Source organism: Typha latifolia, chromosome 15 (assembly GCF_019914945.1).
Source record: "Typha latifolia isolate L0001 chromosome 15, TyphaL0001v2, whole genome shotgun sequence".
Classification (NCBI taxonomy): domain Eukaryota; kingdom Viridiplantae; phylum Streptophyta; class Magnoliopsida; order Poales; family Typhaceae; genus Typha; species Typha latifolia.
In genome coordinates this window covers 8,962,102-8,986,983 of record NC_133100.1, presented here as the reverse complement: position 1 = coordinate 8,986,983, position 24,882 = coordinate 8,962,102, and the positions used below count along the sequence as shown (strand labels likewise).

At 38.1% G+C, this 24,882-nt stretch overlaps 5 protein-coding genes and 1 pseudogene across 8 annotated transcripts; 3 read left to right on the top strand and 3 right to left on the bottom strand.

The window, feature by feature from the left end:
- The first annotated feature begins 42 nt into the window (after positions 1-42).
- On the top strand, positions 43-1,672 carry LOC140802083 (uncharacterized; annotated as a pseudogene).
- An 849-nt stretch (positions 1,673-2,521) lies between these two features.
- Positions 2,522-9,035, bottom strand: LOC140802045 (transcription factor TGAL4-like). 4 transcript variants are annotated; one of them, XM_073157453.1, is made up of 13 exons: positions 8,630-9,035; positions 8,292-8,495; positions 7,769-7,857; positions 7,347-7,423; positions 7,076-7,255; positions 6,314-6,367; positions 5,904-5,963; positions 5,736-5,813; positions 5,592-5,631; positions 5,196-5,467; positions 4,868-5,107; positions 3,561-3,703; positions 2,522-3,030 (listed from the first exon to the last, which is right to left on the bottom strand). In XM_073157453.1, exons 2-13 carry the CDS (start codon positions 8,396-8,398, stop codon positions 2,940-2,942), a joined length of 1,431 nt encoding a protein of 476 aa, XP_073013554.1. In that variant the 5' UTR covers positions 8,399-8,495; positions 8,630-9,035; the 3' UTR covers positions 2,522-2,939. The 4 variants fall into 4 exon arrangements, with proteins under 4 accessions (XP_073013554.1, XP_073013555.1, XP_073013556.1 ...); XM_073157454.1 differs by having other exon boundaries at positions 6,314-6,364; positions 8,630-9,023; XM_073157455.1 differs by having other exon boundaries at positions 7,347-7,630; positions 8,630-8,973.
- A 3,617-nt stretch (positions 9,036-12,652) lies between these two features.
- Positions 12,653-14,949, bottom strand: LOC140802024 (putative pentatricopeptide repeat-containing protein At5g52630). Its single transcript, XM_073157430.1, has one exon. It carries the CDS (start codon positions 14,869-14,871, stop codon positions 12,781-12,783), a length of 2,091 nt encoding a protein of 696 aa, XP_073013531.1. The 5' UTR covers positions 14,872-14,949; the 3' UTR covers positions 12,653-12,780.
- Positions 14,950-16,248: 1,299 nt separating this feature from the next.
- On the top strand, positions 16,249-19,130 carry LOC140801987 (heme-binding-like protein At3g10130, chloroplastic). The gene is made up of 8 exons (XM_073157391.1): positions 16,249-16,583; positions 16,693-16,779; positions 16,858-16,928; positions 17,382-17,483; positions 17,595-17,699; positions 17,825-17,960; positions 18,521-18,630; positions 18,716-19,130. Exons 1-8 carry the CDS (start codon positions 16,370-16,372, stop codon positions 18,788-18,790), a joined length of 900 nt encoding a protein of 299 aa, XP_073013492.1. The 5' UTR covers positions 16,249-16,369; the 3' UTR covers positions 18,791-19,130.
- An 879-nt stretch (positions 19,131-20,009) lies between these two features.
- Positions 20,010-20,441, bottom strand: LOC140802214 (uncharacterized). The gene has a single exon (XM_073157657.1). The coding sequence runs from the start codon at positions 20,439-20,441 to the stop codon at positions 20,010-20,012; it is 432 nt and encodes a 143-aa protein (XP_073013758.1).
- Positions 20,442-23,135: 2,694 nt separating this feature from the next.
- Positions 23,136-24,742, top strand: LOC140802050 (alpha carbonic anhydrase 1, chloroplastic-like). The gene is made up of 6 exons (XM_073157462.1): positions 23,136-23,264; positions 23,383-23,591; positions 23,684-23,790; positions 23,860-23,962; positions 24,169-24,351; positions 24,459-24,742. The coding sequence occupies exons 1-6, from the start codon at positions 23,192-23,194 to the stop codon at positions 24,597-24,599; spliced, it is 816 nt and encodes a 271-aa protein (XP_073013563.1). The 5' UTR covers positions 23,136-23,191; the 3' UTR covers positions 24,600-24,742.
- Positions 24,743-24,882: the final 140 nt, after the last annotated feature.

Here is a 24,882-nt window from a genome sequence, read left to right as displayed (position 1 = left end):
TTACTGTAGTTATTATGTTATTCTGCTAGATTCTAGGTGAAAGTTACTTGAAGAAACAATCATGGGGATATCCAAGGTGGTCGGATCGGCAGCCACTATTTTGTTCTTAGTATCTATTTATATTTAAGGAACCGGAAAGACATTGGTTATGATACCTATTCTGGTTAATTCTTTGGTTGCTTATTTGGTTGCCATTTCATCTCATAATGCGGTTAATTTTCCCCTCATCTTGGGAAAGAACTCAGATGGTACTTTCCCTCTTTGGTCAAAGCTCCTCTTTTGCCCATTTCTGGTACTTGTTCGGGGATATGTGTTCTTGAGAAGATTGAAGAGCAAAGAACCTGTATATGGTGAGATTCCAAAGGTTTGTATGTTGGAAGATGGCCTTCTTCCTTAGATCAATTACCTCCAGGTGGACCGGCGATAATTGATTGCACATGTGAATTGTCAAGAAGTTCTTTTATTTCAAAGGATGAATACCTTTGCATTGCTACATGGGACACCAGATCACCTCTCGCTTCGCAAATTGAATCTGCAATTCTTTGGGCATGCAGTAAAAGGGCCCAGGGAAAACCCGTATACATCCATTGTGCACTTGGTGAGTAGGTTCATCATCTCTTGTTTTGTTTGCTTTGTGAAAGTTTGTTAAATTTCCATCCTTCGAAAATTTCTTTGTGCATAGAGGATAGATATGTGGACAAAAATAAGCACCATTTTATGCATGGCCAACATTCCTGGTGGATGATGCTTTTTTTTTTTCGGACTTTGATTCATGATATGAATGTCGTAAGGACATTTCCCAGTCATTTAGAGTTCAAATCCTCTTTATATTTCTGGTGCACATATAAGCTAGAAGTACAAGGGTGAAGCCTTCAGTAGTCCATCCATTTTTTCTCTTTATATTCAGCATTTTTTGGACACATCGCATGCTACAATTTCTAACTATACTTGATCTCAGAGAACAAAAATAGATAAAGCTTCTTCTAAACTCTATTTTAAGAAAGTTAATAATGTAGTTGATCAGAAGAATTAATCTATTATCTATATCAGTATTATCCTATTTCTCTGAAAGGTGCAGAGCTAAATGTTCTTTCCAGAAAATTTTTGATAGAGTTGATATGGATTCTTTTATGATGATCGTTGCTGTGGAGTGCACATTTTATTACAACTATTTTTTCTCATTTTCTATTTGGCATTAGCTTGCTATTGCTATTCATGATTTACTTGAATAAGGCTTTGTTAGATTATGCACTTCAACTCCCTTTCATTTTTCTTACCATTGTCATATCTATTATTATAATATGGTTGGCGGATCATGCAACAGGTCATGGAAGAAGTGTCTGCGTCATGTCTGCACTTCTAGTTGCATTGGATGTGGCTGAAAGCTGGAAAGATGCTGAGAAGATTATTTGAGAAAAACAACCAAAAATTCGGATGAATGTTCTTCATCGGAAGAAGTTGGAGGAATGGTCTAGACATTGGCTGTCAACAATAAAACAATAGGATTAATATAGTTTTACACTTCCATCATTGTGATTCTCTATGGGATTTTAGAAGTAGAGCAGTCAAAAAGTCCAACTGCGATGTCGTCCAAAAACAGGGAAACTATACTGTAATTCCGAAAATGAACAGAGCTTTTGCAAATCGTTCTTATGCATTTTGGTTGTAAGAAGGGCGAACAGATATCATAAGCCTTGTGTACGTGGCCATTCGATCCTTGTGTTAGTATATCTTAAATAGCTCACTAGTTTCTTTGCGACTAGAGTGGCCGTGCTTAAGGTTTCTTGTAGCTGAATTATTTATGGTACTTTTTGTTTAGCCAATCCGAGGCAATTATATGTATTTTTTCTTCTTTATTTTTTGGCTAAGAATATATAATCACCTTTTGGAATGCAAGTATACCATAGTCTCTAACTCTGAAGTTAAATGAAGAATTACTTGATGAATGGAATGGCTTTTTTAATAAAAGAAAAAAATACTATCCAGGCTTTGATGAGGTCAAAATTGCAGACTATAATATCACCAACCGTATCAGTAACCTACGATTATTGGTTCATAAATAATTAATATTTGCATATTGAATTTAGTTCCAACTCTTTAGTCCAAGTACAGGGAAGAGAGAACCATTGGGAAACAGGGCCGTATTCTTGACCCGAGAGAGTTATTTTTATACCATATGGTAAATAAATCAAACGACTACTTGCCCAAGTCTTTGTCAATTAACAAAAATAAATGGAGTCATTAGAAAAGTATTGTCGGCTAAATAAATAGTTCAATTAAGACACAACAGAAGACAAGTATAGATTCGCGAGGACGGAAGAAAATTTATGAACAGGTCAGTAACCATCTGCTTTAACTGGGCCCATTTAAAATATTTATTTGGAGCACTTGTCTGGTTGTCTCTGGGCCCAGATGATGGGCTCTGTGTCTCTTGGTGGGCCCAATAGCCATTGTCATATTCTCATATAACTACAACTTGGATTAATGACACCCAATGGTTTAAAGTATTAAATAACAAAACTTCCACAAAAAAGTTTTTTGTCCTATTAGACCTTTTCTCATGCAAACTGTTACCAAATTATATGTATGTTGTAAAGCATATCAAGAAAATAAATATGCTAACGTAGCACATGATACTAAATTTTTTTTTTTTGCTCATCCTTATCTACACTGTAAATAGAATACTTAATTAGTTTTCCAATAACTCACTGCCTTTGCCTTGCCTCTGAAGCTCATGTATATATCTCTCTCTCTGTCTCTCTCTCACTTGGCTTTTGCTAACTAAAACAGCTGGTTCTGATAGGAAAAGAATTATCATAATAAAGCACTCCGACTTCTCTATCTCTCGGCGATCTTAGACGACATTGTTCGCCTACAAGCACCGTCAGTAGGTGGAAATTGATGTGCATAAGGCGAAATTATCTTCTGATATAATTCAGTCAGAAGGCTGAAAAATGACTCTGTGGAGGTTGCTGCATTATTTGTAGGCTTGTTGATGAAGTGCAGTTACTCTCTTCTGCAACCCAGGTCCTGTTAGCAATTCAAACTTGGTTATAGATGTTGTGATAAGCTGCAGTTGATGTAGGGACGGAAGACAATTTAATTAACCTCATACAATAACAAAGATTACAGTTAATATGATGTTATGAAAAAAAAAAATAAGCATCAAGAGCAAGAGTTCTTTGTAGCCCTATTTATAGTCCAAATCAGATTTGGACATGAGAGGCTCTTAGTGTATACATCAAATAAATTTTTGAAAGAGACATATGCTTTCTGATCTGGTTGTGGTCCGCCACTATCTTCTGGACCCAGGGAAGAGTACTTCATTTATTGCCAGGGTAGCTTTCATCCTTGTCTATGGTGGGAGAGCAGTCTTTCAATCAATATATATATACATTTTTTTTTTCTAATTTATCTAATAAAATGGAAGGGTCGTTTTGCTTCTAATTAATAATCGTAAGCATGAATAAGGTACAACTACTACAACCAAAATGAGGAAGCTCCTGGAGAACACAATTAACCATGGATATATATATGTATGTATATGTATCTATGCTTACTCTCGAGGGCGAGAAGCCCAGAGGGTACTAAGGGCTCGGAGGCGATTATGGTACTCTCCAATCGCTAAGAAACATCTTGCTGTCTGCCTGACTGTTAAAATTCGGTGCAGCTGATGAAGGGTTTGCAGCCTCAGATTATCCGCCTAGAAATTATAAAAACAAGAATAGTTTTGATAAAACATTAGTTCAGAAAGACATACTATGGAAGTAGTAAGGGAAATATCCTCATAAAAGCTAAGCATTATTTGCAAGAGATTCTTTTTCTCATTTAGATGTATAAGCTGCTTTCCTAATGAAAATTGACCTAAACATTGTTAGATGTCAGAAGGACAAATTACGTGATTAGAGTAATCGATGCCCTAGTACAAATGAAATATATATGAAGTAAATAAATCAAATGCAAATCCAGGAGGAAAAATAAAAAATAAAAAAGAAGAAGTCATAATAAACTCAAATATACAAGCTGCTTAGTCACGGGATTTGGATTCTTTCAATGATAGATTTGAAAAGAACACAAAATAAAGGTTTGGTTCATGGGTCCTTTCCTTAGTGCTACATTAAATAGCAACTTATAGCCCTTCTGCAGGGCCTATGGCATTAGAGAATAGCTAAGGAAACCTTTATTGTTTGACAGGACTAAAGGAAGTTTGGAAGATTGCAAATGGCATGTAAAAGAAAGACCAAGAAAGGACAAGGACCAAATCGTACTAATTGAAATATATTCCTATGACCTTTCAGGAACATGACTTTCTTTCAAATTCCTAGATTCTAATAATTGTTAGTCTTAACAAAAATCCTTTTCTTAATCTAATTATGAGATGATAAAGTAAATAAAAGCATATTATGGGAAAAAAAAGAAGTGTACTATATATGGGAAACTCTACATAGAAGAAAATGAAAGTATGTGAAAAAAAAAAAGCTCTTTAGAAAGCTTAACTTACCTTTCTTATAATTCTCCAAATACTACTACAAAAACTCCGAATTATTTTCTTGAATCTCTAGTTTCGATATATTTTTTTATACAAGCTACATAGGGGAACTTTTGATGACAGAAAATTGACAGAGATGTTGCTTAATATCCAACTTTGATTGGAATGTGATTAAATTAGCCACCTAATAGCACATGCTAGCATCCATTACATTAGCTTAATCTAGTTACTTTTCAGCAACCATTCCATGTCCAATTTTCCGGCATCCAGCCACAGTTGATCATGATATGATACCAGTGTAACCAAACTTAGTACCGTATTACTATCTAATGATAGATCTTAGAACTGAGATTTTAACAGTAAGAAATTAGGAAGCACCTGTCTGACAAATCCCTCTAGGTTGTCAAGCTTCCCTAATGCGATCGCCATGTGGCCCATATAGTTGCCAACGTCGGCGCCGTCGCTAATAGATCCACCGGCTACTGTGTCAGCAAGAGAGTGATTGAGTTGCTCAAGGCCCTGTGAGAGAGCTTCCTCAGCCTGTTGTGTTGATTGCTGGAGATTGCAAATGCCCACTAGTTGTTGTTCTGTGAGGGGGTCTAAGTGAGGCAGTAGTATCTGTAAGGAAGAATTAGAAGATAAGTTTAAATCAGCAATGACATACATATTAATCATATTTTTAGATATTTCATATTTATTAGAAAACCTTGAGGAGGTCCGAAGGCCTGAATCCGGCGATCCAAAGGAAACACCGCTCGGCTGGAGAAGTCCACATTCCAGTGATGAGGTGAAACACATCAGATTTCACTGCGACGCCTTTAAGCCGGAAAATTTCATTATAATGTGTAAGGCATTCATCTACTATAACTCTAAGGTCTCCATCAGGCAGGTGAGCTTGCAAAGCTCCTCTTAAATCACTCAAGTGCTTATAGTCCTCATCCAACCATCGAGCATATTCCATATCGAAGATTGCGGCACCTGTTGGTACCAACACATTTCATGGTAAATCTCAAAGCAAACAACAAAACAACATTCTTTTTATTGTTATTATTGCATTCTATAAGAGGTCGCATATATGTGTTGATGAGAATGAGCTTGTTACCAGAGCTTGTGTTTCCTGTACAACCTCCTAAGAAGAGACCCTAATGAGACATCATCAACATGTTAAAAATGAAGTGTGTCAAAAGAATTATAAATACATATTATTAGAGATAGATTAATTTATCTTTATGCTCTCATTTTGTACCTGTGAACGTGCTCTGTGGAGATCCTGCTCTAATTGAGTAAGCTTCATTCGACTAGATTCTAACTGTTGTACATAAGCCTATATATATATATAATAAACATATCAGATCACAATAAGTATCTAACTATCACCAACTGGAGCAAGAGAACTCCTAATTAGTTTAGTTACCTTTTTCCGCAGCCTACTTTTTCTTGCTGCCTCTCTATTCTGAGCTAAGCGTCTCAAGGTCTGTCAAAAAGAAGAAGTATTGTTTATATTCTAATGTGTTTGTGAGGGTGAAAACATTTCCATCCACTTAATATAGCAGTTAAGTGCATAAGTAGAAGAAGCTTTTGCAAACAAGCACTTGCACCAGAATGACATAATAAGATAGTGATGTATGCGTGCATGCATGCATGCATACAGTTAGGAGCCATGCATGAACTTTGTCAGATAAATTTAGCTGCTATTCCCATTTATGTGAACATGAAAAAAAGTACATGTGCAACCCCACCTACAAACACACAAGCACATGCACATGCACATAATAAATAACACATCTAGAGAGAGAGAGAGAGAGAGAGAGAGAGAGAGATGACCTTTGCATCTAGTATCTTGCCGTCCTTCTCCCCAGTAGGACCAGCTAATCTCTTCTGCCACGTAAGATGTGTGTGTGAGAATGGTTTTTAACAGCATGAGAATAGACAAAAGTGAGGGGGGCAAGAGCATATAAAAACCATAATGATGGAAGATAAGAGGATTCAAGCAACTGGGAAGTTCCATATTAGATTAGTGGTGCCCACATTCAGAAAAACAAAGACTTATTTGACGAAGCTTAGGAATTCAATCTGTCAAACATTTTCCTTTCAGAATTAGGTTCTCGATTTCTTATCTAACTTCATCTAAGTTAAAAGAAATTGGCATGCAGCACCTAAGGGTACAAGAATAAAATACCCTTCTAGCTACTTGGCCTTAAAACTCAATAATGATGGCACCTAATATACTGTTCTTAAGACTATTTATACACAGTTGCTGCCATCTTCTTGGGAGTTTGTGAATTGTGAGGACCGACTATAGGAACAAATGGCACAATGGTGAAAACTCGAAGGTAATGTTTTTTCTTGGGAGGAGTGTTGATAATTTACTATTCCGAGCATGGCTCACTTTGTTTTTAAGGGAAAGTTCACTTGTGGGTCAAACTGAACAAATTACAATGGAAAAATTAATGAGACATTGGAGTTTTGCTTTTTGGGATTTGGTGTTGTTGGGAGGAGGGAAGCTCCAATTGTGAAATTCTTAGATGAGGGTTTTCTGGGGATTTGTGCCTGGAATATTGATGGAAGGGGACATTGGAACAGTACCTTTTCTTGGGCCTTGGGTCGGTAATTTTGCGCCTCTCCTGTTCTTGGCCTGGAAGAATCACTCGCTATCATCACCATCTCTTGCTGCTGCTCCCCAGACTGCTCTGAGGAAGGATTTCTACTCACTGGGGTGTTCTGAGCTGAGCCTGAATCAGTGCTCTCTGCTGGGTCTTCATTACCCTGTGCATAACCCAGCTCAAATTGCATGTTCTTCTTCTATTCTATTCTATTTCTAGATATCAAAAAGTTAAGGTCAAAAGCAAGAGCTTACCTTAAGTGTTTGTTGGAATCTCATTGGCCATGAAGGGAAGATCTCAAGAGTGGGTGGTGGTCTGGTTGTGAAAAAGGCTGCAAGAAAGAGAGAGAGAGAAAGAGAAAGAGACAGAGGAGAATCAGAAGATCAAGTAAAGCTGTAGAAGAATCAAGAAACAAATTAAGAGGCTCAGATATTTGTTCCAAAAGGAACTTATTCCTTTCCCTTTGCAAGTACTGCAGGGAGTTGGTAGGTTGAGGACTGGATCACAACATTTTAGCCTTTGGCTACTCATGTGGCTACTGAGGTTGGAAAAAAGAGAGGCAAAGAAGCCTTTTTTAGATCATTTCAAACTTCTTCCATCTCTGCGCTAGAGCATGGAAGTAGTGCAATTGGGAGGTGTGTATGCTTTGAGAGAGAGAGAGAGAAGATAGTAGTACGTTTTCTCTCTCGATCACTTCTGATTCCAGCAACTCCTTGCATGAGAGCCTCTTCCAACCCTCCAAAATAAGCAGCTCCCTCCTGATCACTGAGCAAGAAGAAATGGCCCCTTCAATTTGTCTTTTCTTTTCTTTTCTTTTTTTGCGAATAAAGGAGTTAGAAAAGGAAATAATCGAGACATGAAAAGAGAAAGAAAAACCATAAATGGATAAGGATGTAACAGTTTATAAAATTATTGGGAGTAGAGTTGTAAGCTCATTAAAGATTCTGAATCTAGCAAATTTATCCATACGCATATAGAAAAAGCTAAGCATAGAAAAGAACAAATTGAAGGATCTCTAGAAAAATAATGTTTTCCATGAAACAAAAGTGGAGAACAAAAAAGAAATAACAAATTAAGAACTAACATATTCATGTAGATTTTAGGTTTCACTTCTTTTTTTGTTGGTCCGGTTCCATTTTTTGTTTTCCACTTTTCCATTTGGAGAACAAGAAGTAGAAGAAGATAGGAGAGAATAGTACAAGAAATTTGTGGCAGCAGGTGAGATGCCATGGATTCCATATCCCTGAGGCTGACTCGAAGGCCCAGATTCAGAAAGACCAGTTTCACCAACGATGTTACTTGCCATCTAAAGAGATTTCAATCTCCTCCTTACACCATCTTCAACTTTCATAGGATGATGCTTCTTCCCATCTTGAGATTTCTTCGCCTTCCAGTTTCCAGTTCTTCAGCAGTGAGAGGAAAAGGAAGAGAGAGGGAGAGAGAGAGAGCTGTCAAAAGCATTAATAACAAAAGAACAAAAAAAGAGCTGCAAATTACGTTGTATATCTAGCCAGAAAGGAGAGCAAACGAAACATACCATGCAGTGTGCTCGGTTTGTTCTTTTGCACAAGAAAAGGCTCTTCCTAGCTCCAAGCTCCAAGCTCAGATATCAGCTTGCTTCAGGATGGCCATGTGATGGGCTATTGACCATTCATCAGTACTCTCTCTTTCACTCTTCCCCTTCTGTAACTTTGTGTGCCTTGTCCCTCTCTTGCAAAATATATTATTTTACCCTGTGAAACTACTCCACGAAGCAGAAGATCTTGTCCTTCGAAGACTTTGCTTCAAAAGTGTGCATAGAGAGAGAGAGAGAGAGAGAGAGAGAGAGAGAGAGAGAGAGAGAGAGAAAACTATAAAGGTGGGGTTTAATGGCAGGAAGCCACTGGAATCACTGACTCCTACTCCACTCCTTGTAACCGACTGTGTTATCTGATTGGCCCAATATTGGGCTCGCTCAGGGATATAAAAGTACTCAACAAAACCAGCGTTCAATAGGTGACAAGCAACCACCCATTATTATAACAAAAAAAGCTATCGAGATTTTGTCTTGTTCTCTTTTTATGCCAAAGAGAGGAGAGTTTACTTTGACAACTCGGGGCCTTTGACAAGCACACATTGGCTATTTAATTCCATTCCCCTCCCAACTAAAACACATACAATAATCATCCACACACAGCTAACCCACTTTGTATTCCAAATCCTCCCCTTAAATGGATTTGCTTGATATTATCCCCTTGTTGGTGGGTCAACATCCATGCCTTGTCAAGAATTACCTAAAGCCATGCCACGCCATTACACCAAGATACCCTTCCACAGAAAGAAACTTAATTAAACAAGGGCCCCAATGGGCAGAGGATACTTGTATATTGTTGTCTACCCCTCCCATTATGCTTCTTTATTCCTATATTAGGTATGCCATTCATTGATTAATGCGGTCTTCATAAACAGAACTGTTATATATAATCTCTTCATTATCCTTGAGAGAGAGAGAGAGAGAGAGAGAGAGAGTGCATGTCCTTCTCATTACAGAGAAGGAGATGAATTTTATTATTATTATTATTATTATTGTTATTATTATTATTATTTGTGATAATTGATGATTATTTTATGTCGTGCTATCTATAATGTTGTAGGATATGTGCCTCCATCAATTATTGTTTTCCACATCAATGATTGGCCTAAAATAGATTGGCACACATACATAAATATGCCATGGTTTAGGTGGTCTGTAGCTTGAGGAGACTATACAACTCTGACAAGAAAGACATGTCTCTGCAAGAGTGCATGGTTTACATGGAGTATTTTGCCTACCAATTTATGGTAGAGGTCAATGGTTGTCCTCCAAAATGACAATCATGGATTCTTCTGCACAATTTCTGCGGTTGTTACTAAGTTGTGATGTCTAAATAGTTTAAGTAACATCTCTTATTATAGAGTTGCACCACCTGTAGAATATAAAATTTACTTGAATATCTATATAATGTTAAACCATCGATGCATGAACCTCTACAACTGACCTTCATCTGGTCAAACCACCCTACCTTTTAAAAACACTTCTGAAGCTAAAAAAGAAAGTTATCCACGATTGATTTAAATATGTGCAAGTACTAGACAGCAAGCATAAAGATGAAATTTGACAAGTTGAATACACCAATGTACTTCAATCTTTACTATTTTCTATACACTGTAAGACCTTTAGAAGAAATTATATATCTTAAGTTGCATGTATGGAAAATACACCAAAGCCACCTTTCATATGATAGACCTTGAAATGGGCAGAAATAATTTCTCAGTGCAAGGAGGGGAACAGTGCATTTAGACGTACAATAAGAGTTTGAACATTTAGTTTGCACTGATCAGTCCTTTCCTCTTGTACTCCCCCAAGAACACATAAAACATTGTTAAGTCTATTTATATTTATAATTTCTGGTTAGGTATTCATATTCCCCTCAAACGACCTCCCAGTAATATATCAAAACTATCCATGTAAATACCTAACAAAAATCCTTCAAAATTTGGTGATACTAGAAAAGACAACTTTAAGAGAAGATGCAAAGAATGGGATACTAAAGATAACAAGTAGATGCATAGGGAACTATTCCTGCTCTCTGTTTTGAGTATATGCGAGTAAAGAACAAGTTCCTCAATTCTAAGTTTTAAACAGTTGAGAAAAAGATAAAAATGTCATCAACTAGTCGCATATCATTTGATTAAAAACAATATATATATATCAACACACTAATCCATATAAAAAGGCCATGCATATTCCTAGCGTAACTAGCATATATTATTCCCAGAGAGTGCCAGTGGCTTGCAAACTCAATGGCCACGACAGCCATATGAAGGAACAGTTTGATGAAAAGAACAGGTGTCGTGGATCTATCAAGTTGAACATTGAAATAGTGTTTGCAATGTTGCTCTTCGTACAAGTGAGCATAAATCTGATTGCCACTGTGTTCAAATGCCAGGACGAACAGTATCATAAACTTCAAGGTTAAGCTTCATTGTCTATTGTTTGGCCTAGGAAAAATATCCACTTTGCTCTAATGGATTTTTCTTATATGTAATTGGAGTCAAACGGAGTCAAAAAAGATTATCTAGTAGTGTAAATGAGCTGAACCTGAGACGAGTTAGAAAAAGTTGGCTCGAGTCAGCTTATCTCAAGCTCGAGAAAGCTTGAGCTCGGCTTACTGCTCGATGAGGTTGGCTATTAGGCTGATGCGGTGAAGTCTGATGTGCATAGGAAAAAGAAAAGATAATCCTGAAATTAGGCCCATAAAAATCTTGAAAACCAAAATTATGTTCATATACAACATAAAGAATTTATATGAATTCTAAAAGAAGACAAAACAAGTAAGAAACATACATCAATATATGATCCTTCACTGTCTGGAAGGAGATAGGAGTTGTCCGGGAATAGGGTATGGTACAAACAAAGATTGCCGAATGCGATGGTGAATGCACACCGTCAATACTTATACATGAAACATACATCAATAGATGAATGCACACCGTCAATAATTATAATTATACATGCATCATACATCCACTGTCAATAATTATGCAGCACATGGAAGGGATTTGGGTAGCTAGTGTCGATCAGAGCCAAGAGGAAGAAGATGGCTGGTGGAGAGTTATGGTCAATGAAGAGCTAGACGTAAGAGGAAGAAGGCGAGAGAAAATTTTGCATGAGATCGCTGAATAGGATTTGACACTATGAGATTCGGGGTTTTACTATTCATTGGATCTAAGATCCATGGTTCTAAGATCAAACTACATATATATAAACCATAGTAATTGAGCCATATTGAGCCATACTTGAGCGAGCTGAGTTTGACTCTACTTGGCTCAACTAACACTTCAAACAAAAAAGGATCTAGCTCGGCTCAGCTCGTTTAGAGCTCGAGCCAAGTTCAAACATATCTCTAATCGAGCTAAGCTTATAAACTATTGAGCTATTTTGATAGCCCTACTGACAACCAACATAATCTCTCATTAAAAGCAATAAGGTGGAGATCCCCGGGTTTCGAAAAGGGACTCTATCCTAGAGTTTGATGGGTTCAAATTTTATATCGTAGCTAGTTTTTCAAATTTCTCTTGGGACCATTTGGCAAGATAAAATGGGGTGCCTTTGAGATAATCAACCTCTTCTAGGTGGGATAAGAAAACTCAGATAAATGGATGAGTTATCCCTTTATGCAAATGACAATTTTACTCCTCTCAAGTTGTTTTTATTTGTATTATTTTCTGGTGATGCATAGTACCATATTTTGAAGGTTAGATCCATGTTGAACATTATAATACTATAAGACAATATTATACTTACTAATATTTTATAACGTGTATAGAGTAAAAATGTTTTTGAGATAGGATGTTCATAAACTATTTGTAATGGGGTATTTGTATTGTACAAATGATGGTGAATTTGGTCAAATTATGTTTTTGACAGAACAAGAAGAAGAGAAGAAGAAGTAAAACATATTAGTCTAATTTTCTCTCTCTCTCTTTTTCTTTGGGGTCGCTTTCTTAAGAAAGAAGTAATCATGTGCCCCAAAAGAAAGAAGTAAACTGCAAATTTTCGTAATATATTTTGAATTGTTTCCAGCCTTTCTTAACAGCATTTACCATCTAGAAAAAAATGGCAAAATTATCACTTTTCTACACATAAATTAGCAGAAGAAAGATTAGTTACCAGTAATCCCCACACGAGCACAACCCTGGTGCAAAATGATGGAATCTAGCATTGTCCCTAATGATGATTTCTCTTCTTTCCACCTTTGAAATGAGCTTCATCGCTGAATGACAGTCTACACACACCCGCAAATTTTTCTTCACAATGATCGGCTTTGTTACTGGCATGCTAATGAGAGCAAAAGCAACTGCAATCCTCTCGCTGTGATGAAGCAGAAGCCTCTCCTTCAAACTATCCTCTAAATTACACGACAGGGAGGCTGTGTTAGGAACGTATCCTGCCTCCCTTATCCTAATGGAGAGCTCCTCAAGCTTCTCATATATCTTCTCCTGCTGTGGATGTGACCAGTCCTCAGATCCAAACACATGGGTCTTGTTGTTCACTTCCACCCAACTAAAACCAGGCAGTTTCTTGACCCTGCTATCTCTCAACAACTTCCTCACAGCCTTCACATCCTCCCATCGGCCCAATGATGCATACATACCGGATAGCAGGATGTGGATTCCGCTGTTATTGGGCTCAAGCTTCATCAGATTCTCTGCAGCAGACTCACCCAATTCCTTGTTTCCTCGAACCCGACAAGCTCCAAGCAAAGAGCACCACCCATAAGCATTGGGCTTGATAGGCATTCTACATATAAATTCTTCAGCTTCTTTGAGTCTTCCAGCTCGGGCAAGCATATCTATGATACAAGAATAATGTTCTTCTCTAGGTTCGACATTGTAGGTCTTGCTCATGGAGTAGAAGTAGTCTAGGCCCTCTTCTACTAATCCAGAGTGGCTGCATGCCATCAAGAGGTTGACAAATGTTATATGATTTGGTATTATCCCTCTTGAAATCATAGTGTTAAAAGCTCGTATGGCTTCCTTACCACGACCATGCTGCGAAAGCACGCCCACAATCGAATTCCAAGCAATCTCAGTCAGGTTCTGGGTTTCATCAAACATTTGAATGGAAGAACCCAGTAGGCCACATTTTCCATACATGTCGATGAGGGTGGAGGCTATAAATGGATCTTCGATCAAACTGCATTTGATCACTTGGGCATGGAGTTGGCTCCCCTCTTCAAGTACCGCTTGGGCAGCACAGCCCTTGATCATGCTAGAGAAGGTGAACTCATTGGGTTTGATTCCTCGTCTTTGAGACTCCACATAAATTCTCAGAGCTTCCTTTGTGCGATCGACCTCGATATATCCGTCGATCAGTGAGCTACAGGACACGACATTCCAACTTTTGGAGTCCATCCTTACCACAGCAGAGGCACTCTCCATGTCTCCAGTCTTTGAGTACATGTCTATCACCGCATTCTGGATGAACGCTTCTGATTCATACCCCAGCTTGACTATACATGAGTGTAGGCCACTTCCGAATTGACCAGCCCTGAGACCTCCAGATGCGCTAAGGGTGCTACAAAAGACATGTTGATCAATGGCGACCATCCCCTCGCGAAACATCTCTCGAAATGCCAAGATTGCCTCCTCTAAACTCCCATTCTTCGCATACCCATCTATCATTGCAGTCCACGCCACCTCGTCCTTGGTTGGCATTTCATCAAACATCCTACAGGCATCGATCAAGGACCCACATTTCGAGTACATGTCCGCGAGGTTACTCGCGACAAACAATTCACAATCAAACCCCAGCTTCAAACTCAGACAATGCATCTGTCTCCCAGACCCCAAAGACGAACAATAAGCTGACGCTTGGATGGCACTCGAGAACGCGAACTGGGTAGGCTTAAAACCAGCAGCGCACATAGAGGAGAAAGTCCTAAGAGCTTCAAGAAACTTTCCATTTTGAGCGAATCCAGAGACCATGGCGGTCCATGAAACGAGATTTCTTTGGGGCATTCCGTCGAACAGGTTGACGGCGTCATCCACTTGACCGCACTTACAGTACATGTTAAGGAGATGGTTGGCGACAAAGGTGGAAGGAACGCCGCCATTGGAGATGAGGATGCCGTGGAGTTGCTTGCCCCGGTTTAGATCGCCGGCGCGAGCGTAGGATTGAATGAGTTGGGCCAGTAGAATGGGCTCCCGGAGGACCTCAGGGGGGCGCCAAAGTTGGCCTTTTAGTAATTTCGTCATGGGCCTGTTTGATACCGAGCAAGGTGTCGTTCTATTTCTAGACGCTGGGCCGTATTGAGTACTCGAGCAGTATACTACTTGTCTACTACTACTAAGTACTAATAATAAATAAATAAATAAATAAATAAATATGCGGAATAATAATAAAAACAAAATAAAAGGTGTTTTGATAAAGAAAAAAAGAAGAAGGTTGTTTTGCTAAATTCTCGTAAAAGAAATTACTTCTCCCTCTCCATTGGTCCAAAACACTCGATTTTTTTTTCCTCAAAAGAAAAAAGAAAAAAGAAACCCACCTCACACCTCGTTTTCCCTCCTAACTAAGAGCAGGCACACGAATCAATATAGACACGTTCCTCTTCCCCGTACCATATGAAGCTATCTCTTAACGTGTTCTGCTTCATCCCTACCTTGCAAGCGAACACCACCATTCTTATTCTTTTGGATACCAACTACTACTCTTTTATTCTTAACAACTAAGAAGCTAAGAGGAGGAGGAGGAGGAGGAGGAGGAGGAGGAGAAGAAGAAGAGCTTCATGGAGCCCTCAGATAACTCGAAATCGCCGTCGCCACCAGAAACAGAGAGAACCCAGAAACCAATTTGTTTTGAAGCATCTTATTTCAATGTTGGCGGAGAGAGAGCAGAATGCTGTCAACTGGAGATCGATTGTATAAGAAAGAGGTTTAAGAAGCAACGCGCGGAAATATCGGCCGGTCGGGTTCGGATACCGGAGTCCTGGGAACAGGAGAGGCTTTTACAGGATTGGATAGGCTATTCGGCCTTGGATAGCTCTCTTATTCCCAAGGGGTTGTTATCCGCGAGGAAGGCCTTGATCGAGGATTGCAGGCGAAGTAATCCGACCTCTCTGCGGATAGCGAGTCGATGTTGAATCTTGGATTTATACTTTGCTTTCTTTTGTATTAGATAGATAAACATTAGATTTGGCTATTTGACGTTGTATTTATACTGATCATGCTCCAATATTTGTATCTGTTATCGGATATTAATTGGGAATAATCTTTTTAAATAAATAATTTGCATGTGTGTTGGATTCTTGTTGACTATAATATGTGGTCTTTTCACAACTCTGTGTTGGAGCTCGGCTGTTGTATTTAAATTGAGTAAAATTTCAAACCACACATCTGTGGTTATAATCTAAAACTAAACCATTTAAGAAAATATAAATTATCGTAATTTTTTATAATATTAACAATCTAATTGTCCATATTTTTAATATGATTAAAATTTTGTATTCCTTAATTATATATTTAAAGGGATATGTTTTGTGATAGATAATAATTAAAATTTAAAGCTTATACGTTAATATTTTTATATTAATTTTATGATATAAATAAAAATTTAAAGAAAAGTTTAATTTTAGGCCGGGAATTTTATAAACACACACGCTACGGTAAGCCAACCACACCTAAATGAAAGGCCTTAAATCGAAAAGAGAAAATATGCACGAAAAATGGAAATCTCTAAAAAAGTAAAACGAAAATGGCGCTTCTTTGCAAACCTTGCTCTCTTCCTCGTCTCCCACCCGTCGATTCCTCGACCTCCAAATCGAGAAACCCTAGGAGACCATCGCCGACCCTTGCGTCGGCAGCGGAGAGAGGTGGCGCCGCTCCTCGGAAGAGCGTATCGGCTATGGAGACTCGAATCTCCCTCGTCCTGGCGCTAGCCTCACAAGCCGCTTCGACCTCTCAGCGACGTATGACTGGAAGAAACTATTAGGAAATATAAAGAGCAACTTCTTTTTATTGGAAATTTTGATTTTGTTGGTGATCTCTGATTGAATTCGTATTGGTTTTGGGTAGCAGTTTTGGGAGATTTGGCGGCGGAGACCGCAAAGTACGCCTTCCCGCGGAGATTTGAAGCACGAAATCTGGAGGAGGCCTTCATGTCAGGTATTACTTTTGGGATCCTCTCGAATACCATCTTTTATTTTCGATTAAATCTTTGTTTATCTGCTTATTTGCTTACAGTTCCTGATTTGGAGACCGTCAAATTTCGCATTGTAAAACGGACGGATCAATATGAGATCAGAGAAGTCGAGGTGCTAAGTGTCACGATTCATATTGCTTATTCATGAAGCATATTAGATATTATGTTAATTTAAAAGATTTTTTTTTCTATTTCAGTTATGTGTTAGATCTCGAACATTTAAGTAGTTGTATGTAGCAAGGAAAATCTATTAAGATTTTTTGCACGATGCAAATGTCTAGTTTACAGTTAAACTACGTATATAAATAGTTAAACACTTCAAAGATATTATTTTGAGGGAAAAAGGGTACCTTTAAGATAAGTTACATGCAATGCTACACCCGTGCACATGACGGGCAATGGAGATTATTATTATGGGTAACTATTGGATAGAGATATTTTGGTTTTCCTTGATAACAAATTAACAATTAAGCGATGTTGGTTGTCTTCTGATAATGCTAGTTTCTGATACTAAAGTTATGTTGTTTTCTGTATACTAAGTTTATCAAGTGGATTTTTGATGCAGCCTTATTTTGTTGCTGAGACAACAATGCCTGGAAAAACTGGGTTTGATTTTAATGGCTCTTCTCAATCATTTAACGTGCTGGCTGCTTACTTATTTGGTAAGGTACACAGAGCACACATAGATTCTTTTGTGATAATCAAGAGTAGTAAGTTCAAATTTTGCTGGATCTTTTGAAGTGTATGCTATTCTGATTCTTTACATCCTTGTATATAGAACACGATGAGTGAACAAATGGAAATGACCACACCTGTTTTTACAAGGAAGGTTCAGTCCAGTGGTGAGAAAATGGATATGACTACTCCAGTAATAACGAAGCGTGTATGTCTCTTCTCATGAAACAAGCTCTTTATTGCTTTCCGCTTTAAAAGGTCTATAAATTTGCCCATCTGGAATATTACCTTTTCGTCAAACAAAAGTGCGCTGACTCAACTTCAATTTGACAGTCGGGCGACCAGGATAAGTGGCGTATGTCTTTTGTGATGCCTACAAAGTACGGTGGCAAATTGCCACTACCAAAGGATCCAGCTGTAAGCATCAAAGAGGTCCCTGGAAAATTTGTTGCTGTCACCGCCTTTCCAGGTGTTCTAAGATGAAACTATTGTTTTCCAAATTCAACATAATGTGCTCAAAATTTTATGCGTATATTGTTGAGTTATTATTTGTTCGGAAATATAAGAAATGAGATGAGCAGTCCTGTATTACACAATGACTTGCTGGAAGTTGGAAACATACAGAAATGTTACTGCATATACTTGATGCTTGTATGTATCTGTTTTGTTTATATTAGTAACAAGTACATTCTAAGCTGCTGCTGCAACAAATGACCAGTGGGTTAATACTTCATCAGATGAAATTCTTTGACAGACATGACCAACTTACTGATTTTTTATTCTTGTCCTGTTCTCTTCCTAACAATTTTTGTTGTTTGAGATCAGCGTTCTCAGTATTTACAGTGGAGATGATGAAAGAATTTACTTCTTGAGTGAGCCAATTGTGGCTTATGGGACTATGATTAAAAATCAGTAGCAAATTGCTGTTACATTTAAATATCCTTTCATATCGTCCACCTTGTCTGTTTTCCACTCTTGTCAAAAATGTTAATTTATACATGTGCTCTTTCCTTTTGCCATTTGTTATAGGTTTTGTTACAGATGAAGATGTTAATAGAAGAGAATCAAAATTACGTGAAGCTCTGAAGACTGACACTCAATTTCAAGTGAAAGAAGACACTGAGGTAGAAGTTGCACAGGTAGGATTTGATCAACTTTGTACTTAAACATTCAGATTCCTTATCATTGCCTTGATTTTTGGTTTTATGTCTCCTGAATCTGTAGTTCAATCCTCCTTTCACACTTCCTTTCACACGGCGCAATGAAATAGCACTAGAGGTTGAAAGGAAAACTGAGTAGAATCTGCGATATTTTTATGCAAATAGCAATGCAAGGGCCAAGCTGGAGCAATGCTGAAACACTCCAAACATGCTCAACTTAACGTCGCTGCAAGAAGCATAATTATATAAAAGAAAAATCACTAAAGCTGTCATCTCATCAGATACTATTTATACAGCAATTATTATTGTAAATGGTCTCTATTAATTTATTCCTGGCTTACGCTTGTATAACAGCATGATCCAATAACAGCAGATAGTCTATTGTGTGACATTTTTGTTTGGTTTACCGCTCTGTAGCTATTTATTCATTGAGCCCATGCTCTTTAATATGAAAAAACAACTGCAGGTTTATTTTTTTCTGGATGCAGGATTTGCTTCAATACAAATATTTGATTCGAATTTAATCTTGTTTGGAAACTCAGATGTGGCAAATAGCAACTATTGTGTATAATATTGTGTTTGCTGCAAACATGATATTGTCAGCATTTCTAATTGTGTTGTTTCTCCATGAGCTTGCTGTTTGAATAGCGAACAATCCCTCACATTTCTCCTGGGGGGATATTCGTAGTTTTGGTGAATGAGATTACTATTTCTTCGAAGTGCCTGATTCAGTACAGCAGCATTATTTTCTTTGTATCTTTTGTTCCATCTGATGACACTTTCTATGCATTAAACACTCCCCCACACCCCCAAAAAATAATAATAAGATAGACGTTATAATAGATCCCGGAGATATCTTCCTCAAGATAGCCTAATGATTATCTTTCCACTTTTCTTAGAAAACAATAAAGCAAAGTAATTTAACATATTCCATCCTTTTCGATGCCCCTTGTACAGAGACAACCCCCCTATATTTTATTCCTTCTGAGCTTAAGATTTTCTCCTAGGAGTTAATGTCTCTGCCCCATGCCACCCATCTATGAGAGAAAAGGTTATCCAAGATATTGCTTTTCTGGATTGGATAAAATCTAAACCAAGTGAGGTCGATTGCAACTCAGAACACATATATACAATCCTTGCCAGATACATGATAGGAAATGGAAAATAGTGTAAACACAAGCATAACAATCCTTTCATAAGCTTAGTAAGTAACTATTTTTTGTAAACTATGTTGATCAGAAGAAGTCAAGAAGTGGGGATAATATACACCTGTGAGATATTAATCTATTCTAGCTAGTGTATATATGTATCAGATATATAGCTTCTTTTACTTTGATGAGAAGCATATATAAGAGTTGTTAGAAGAGATCATTCCCTTCTGGTATGCTTTCTAAAGCAGGCCTCCAACCAATAGATCTCTCCTTATCCTGGTCGCTCCTTTCACTTGGTTGTAGAAGAGAGATCATATTATTGAAGGAGATGACCTCCTTCTTCAACATCTCCTTCAGTTCTTGCTTGCTAAGAACCAGCTTGATTCGAACGACGCCGGACCCGAAACCGGTCTCCACGACCGGCGCCTTCGGTGGAAGTAGGTAGTAGAGCTGGCCCCCTCTCATGTCGGTCGCCGGATCGAGACGGCGGCCCTCGAGAAGTGCATCGGAGATCGTGTGACCGGGGAACTTGGCTAGTGCTTGGTAAACCTTCAAGGGGGATTGGTGTCTAAGAATTCTGCCATCTATACCGATGATTTTGATCACCTTCTTCTCCTGGAGGACAAAGCAATTCCCCATGCAATCCTCTATATATGTAGATGGCGATCGAACTGGATGCTTATGCTTTCCTGATGCTTAGTTTGTGAATGTAGATCGACCTGAAGGGTGGAAGGTGGAAGGTGGAGGGAGGTGAACGTAGTATTTAAAAGAAAAGGCTAGATAAAATGACACCATCTCGGCTAACATATTTCAAGAATGCCCCGGACAAATCTTATATATATATATATATATATATATATATATATATATATATATATATATATATATATATATATACATACATATATTTCCCTCTTCTCTTCTTGGTGGAGCTGACTAGGTCAACAGATTAGTTTCAGCCAGTAAGAATAATTTAGAACAAAGTAACGAATTTTGGGTCTTAAAATGAATGTTAAACAAAACAATAACAAAGTCCAGCCCAAATTACATTGCATTAATTGTGGTGCAGTTGCACTGAGAAGAATCTTTAGGACTATTATTGCAGGAGAGAGTGCTCAACTGCTGTTTGTTTTCTAATTCTCCATTTCCTTTTCTTTTTAGTGCGAGGTGAGATTGAAATGGTTGGGGAACGAGAGGGACCTCCCATTGCACGGTTAGTGCTTTGACCAACGAATAGGATGCCACTAATTAAGAGTAGAATGCACACCACAACTGACGTTGACTACCAAAGTGATCCTAAATTACTATTTTAATTGTTTGCCACCTTAGATTTTGCTCATACATAGTAAACCTAATTAACAGCTCACTTTTTCTTTTTTTTCTAGTGCATTTTTTGTTTATGTTAAACTTAAATAGATAAGATCTCTTATCGTTCTCTATCAGCTCAGTCATATCATTGAGATGGCGAAAAGATCTTTTTGTTGATCCTAAATCTTGATATCTCACTACTTTATTAGAAAGATCAAGCGTGCTAAGGTAGTTTTCACTTTTGCGCTTTTTCTAAATATTTTTTCTCTTCTTCATCTTCAAATTTGGTTTCGCAACCTCCCATCCATTCTTTCTCCTATATTTAACTTGTAAATTAAGTACTATTCTATTGTGGCTCTTTTACAACAACTCTTAATTTTGTCTCTCAAAACGGTGATGGCAGGAAAAGAGAAATATAGACATTTGTGAGGGGGTTAAATGACACAAAAAAATGGCATGAGGTGGTCCACATGAGATGAGATGGGCATGATTCATGAGTCATGAGGGATCTACGGGGTGAATGCTCAAGTGGGTGGTAGGATTATGTCGACAAATGACTCCAAACACAACCGCATGCCTTTGAGAAGCTCCAAAGTGGGGACAGAAAAGGATTTGCTCCCATTAAATATCTATCATTCATTGAATGGGTTTATAGATCTCTTAGAGCTGCCCAAGTCGATCCTAATCTCTTATATCATAATTAAAGTTTTTAAAAAAAAAAAAAAAGATACTCAAACTAATCTGCAACTAGTATACATCATATTGATTTAAACACAGTAACTAGCATAACACTTAATTTAACAAAAGGACGGAAAATGACATCTAAAATCTTGGTTGGAATCCATAGATTTGCTCTTCGTTGTTGCACAGATAGAATAGGTGACGAGTTTTATGATGTCCGGAGGACGTCAAAAATGACTAATTTTGAGCAGGAAAAGGAGGGAAAAAATTGTTTTAAAAAATAATAATAATAATAATAAGAGGAAGAGCGTGTGAAGAGGGAATCTTTTTCTTTTCACACCTCCACTAAGATCGATCGCTTTTGGTTCTTTTTTTTCCTCATCCATCCACTAAAGATTAAACTTTATGGTGACAGAGATTTTTACCACATTTTTATTTTTATCCCTCTCCCCTCCCCGCCTCCCACCACCACTTTTTTAACTCTCTCTCTCTCAGGTGTTACGACGGCTTTCGGCCTATCGGCGCATGGGACCCGACTTGGCTGAGGTGGCAAACCGTGAATGGGCAGTTTACCGTTGTAGTGGGGCGGCACCGCCTTGGAAGACTTGGAAAGTGAGAGATGTAGGATGACAAGCTTCATGCTTCATGCTTCGATGTTATATTTCTAGACATAGATATCATAATATAATATAATATAACAGAGCATGCGTTCTTTGGCTTTGCCTTCAAGGCTAGGATACCTGGAACTCTGGAAGAACTTTCATCTACGTGGGACGGGTAGATAGATGGCTCGCTCTTGCTTATTTATTTAAAGGGAAATTTTTTCATATAAAGCCCTTCTTCCCTACTTCTTACTAAATTACCCTAATCATAGGCTCATAGTAGATTTAAACTATGCATACATAATACTCCAGTAAAAATATCTTATAACTTCTGATCCTGTTATTTGCTATTTTATGATACTATTTGTGATTTACAAATAGTAAAGATACATGGTTTGAACAATGAATTTGCCCAACTCAGTAAGAGTTCAATAGTTGGAATTTAAAGATAAATTGGGCCTTTATGGGCCTTGGTCCTTGATCCTTGATCCAATAATAGAGCAACCATCTTAACTATAAAGATATGAGTTCCCAATTAGAGAACAAGTATATGGTGTTTAGCTTAGCAAGTCTATAATTAGTTGCCTTAAAAAAGGAGGGAGGAAATTGGCGGGGAAAGCATCACCGCAAACTCGACCGTTGTAGTGTACTTTATTTGGCCCAACTTAACTAAGTTTATCTACTCCCTCCCTTACCTTCTTTGATCTTCTATAGATTGCTATACATATAGATTGATGAACAGAAACCCACCCTCACATAAACAAGAAAGTGAAAGAGAGGAAGGAAACAGAGACGGGAATGGCTGCTCGAGGTGCCATCTTTGCTCTGGTCATACCATCCTTCCTTGTAGTAGCCTTCACAAGCGCCCATGGTAATTTCAAAAAAAAAAAAAAAGGCTTCTTATATTTTTAATCTTCTGAACTATGACTCGATATTATATATATCGTAAGCTTTTATTCTTCAATAGTGTAAAACATCTATTTCGATAGATTTTGTGCAATTTGGGTATGGTGGAGCAACTGGACCGAACTACTGGGGAAGCTTGAACCAAGAATTTGCATTGTGCACGAAGGGCAAGCAGCAGTCTCCCATTGACATTGCAAATGACGGTGTGTCTTACGACCCAGAGTTGGAGTCTCTCACCAGGGATTACGATTCCGCAAATGCTACCCTTGTGGATAATGGCATTAACATTGGGGTTTGTTGCAAATTGTTAACTCTCAAGCACCTCTATTAATTACCACAGAGTTAGTTTCTGAGGTTTTTTTTTCTTAATCTTCTTCCACGTAGCTGCGATTCCATGACACTGTAGGAGAGGTGGTGGTGAATGGGAAGAACTACACGTTGAAACAATTGCACTGGCACTCGCCTTCTGAGCACACTATTAATGGTCAAAGGTATGTGCTTCTCTAACCACACCATTTTATTGTAACATTTAACCACTAGTTGGCCATTGTAATTTATAGATTCCCAGTGGAGCTGCACTTGGTTCACATAAGTGAGGATGGCAACATCACAGTGGTGGCAATCCTGTACAAGTATGGCCATGCTGATCCATTCCTTTTCCAGGTAGATAGATATCTCTATACAGTTACAAGTATAAATACGTATATATATATATATATATATATATATATATGTTTATATGATTAAACACATTTTGTTTATATGATCCATTCCTTTTTTGTTTTTTGCATCACCGTGTTAAAAACGCCGTTGACAGAGCAATTTTCTGCAATAATAAAAGGCTTGATTTGTTTGTGTACAATATATAGATGAGGGACAAAGTAGCTGAATTGGCCAAAGAGAATTGTTCAGGAGACGAGGAAGCGCACATTCCGGCCGGAGCCGTGCGTGTCAAGTCGCTGAGTCGCCGGACTCGCAAGTACTTCAGGTACGTCGGATCCCTCACCACGCCGCCGTGCACCGAGAACGTCATCTGGAACATCCTTGGCAAGGTATATACACACACAAACTGTCGGATCTCAAAAATATTTACGCACATTGAAGTTCCTGAGTTTCTTCTAATATGAATTTTTAAGCCATTGCTATGAATTTGTTGCAGGTGAGAGAGATGACCGAGGAGCAAGTAGCTGCACTTAGAGCTCCTCTGTCTGCGGGATACAAGAACAACTCAAGGCCCACTCAACCTGTCAATGGGAGGACTGTGCAGCTCTATGATGAGTCCCCAAGGAAGAGCCCTTAACTACTCTGGGATGCTTCAAATATCATCATGGGGCATGTTCTTTGAATGCTAGCTTACGTTGAATGATCTTTATTACTTTGCCATCTCATAAATTTGAATCTTTGCTCTGCCTCTGCAAATTAATCCAAATTGCATTACTCGTGTCTGAGCTTGTAAACAAAATCCAACAACTAAACAGGGTCTCTCTCTCTCTCTCTCTCTCTCTCTCTCTCTCTCTTTTCTTATGACCAGTATTGTCCCCTACATGCATGCATAACTAATGTCCAAATTAAGCATAAGATAA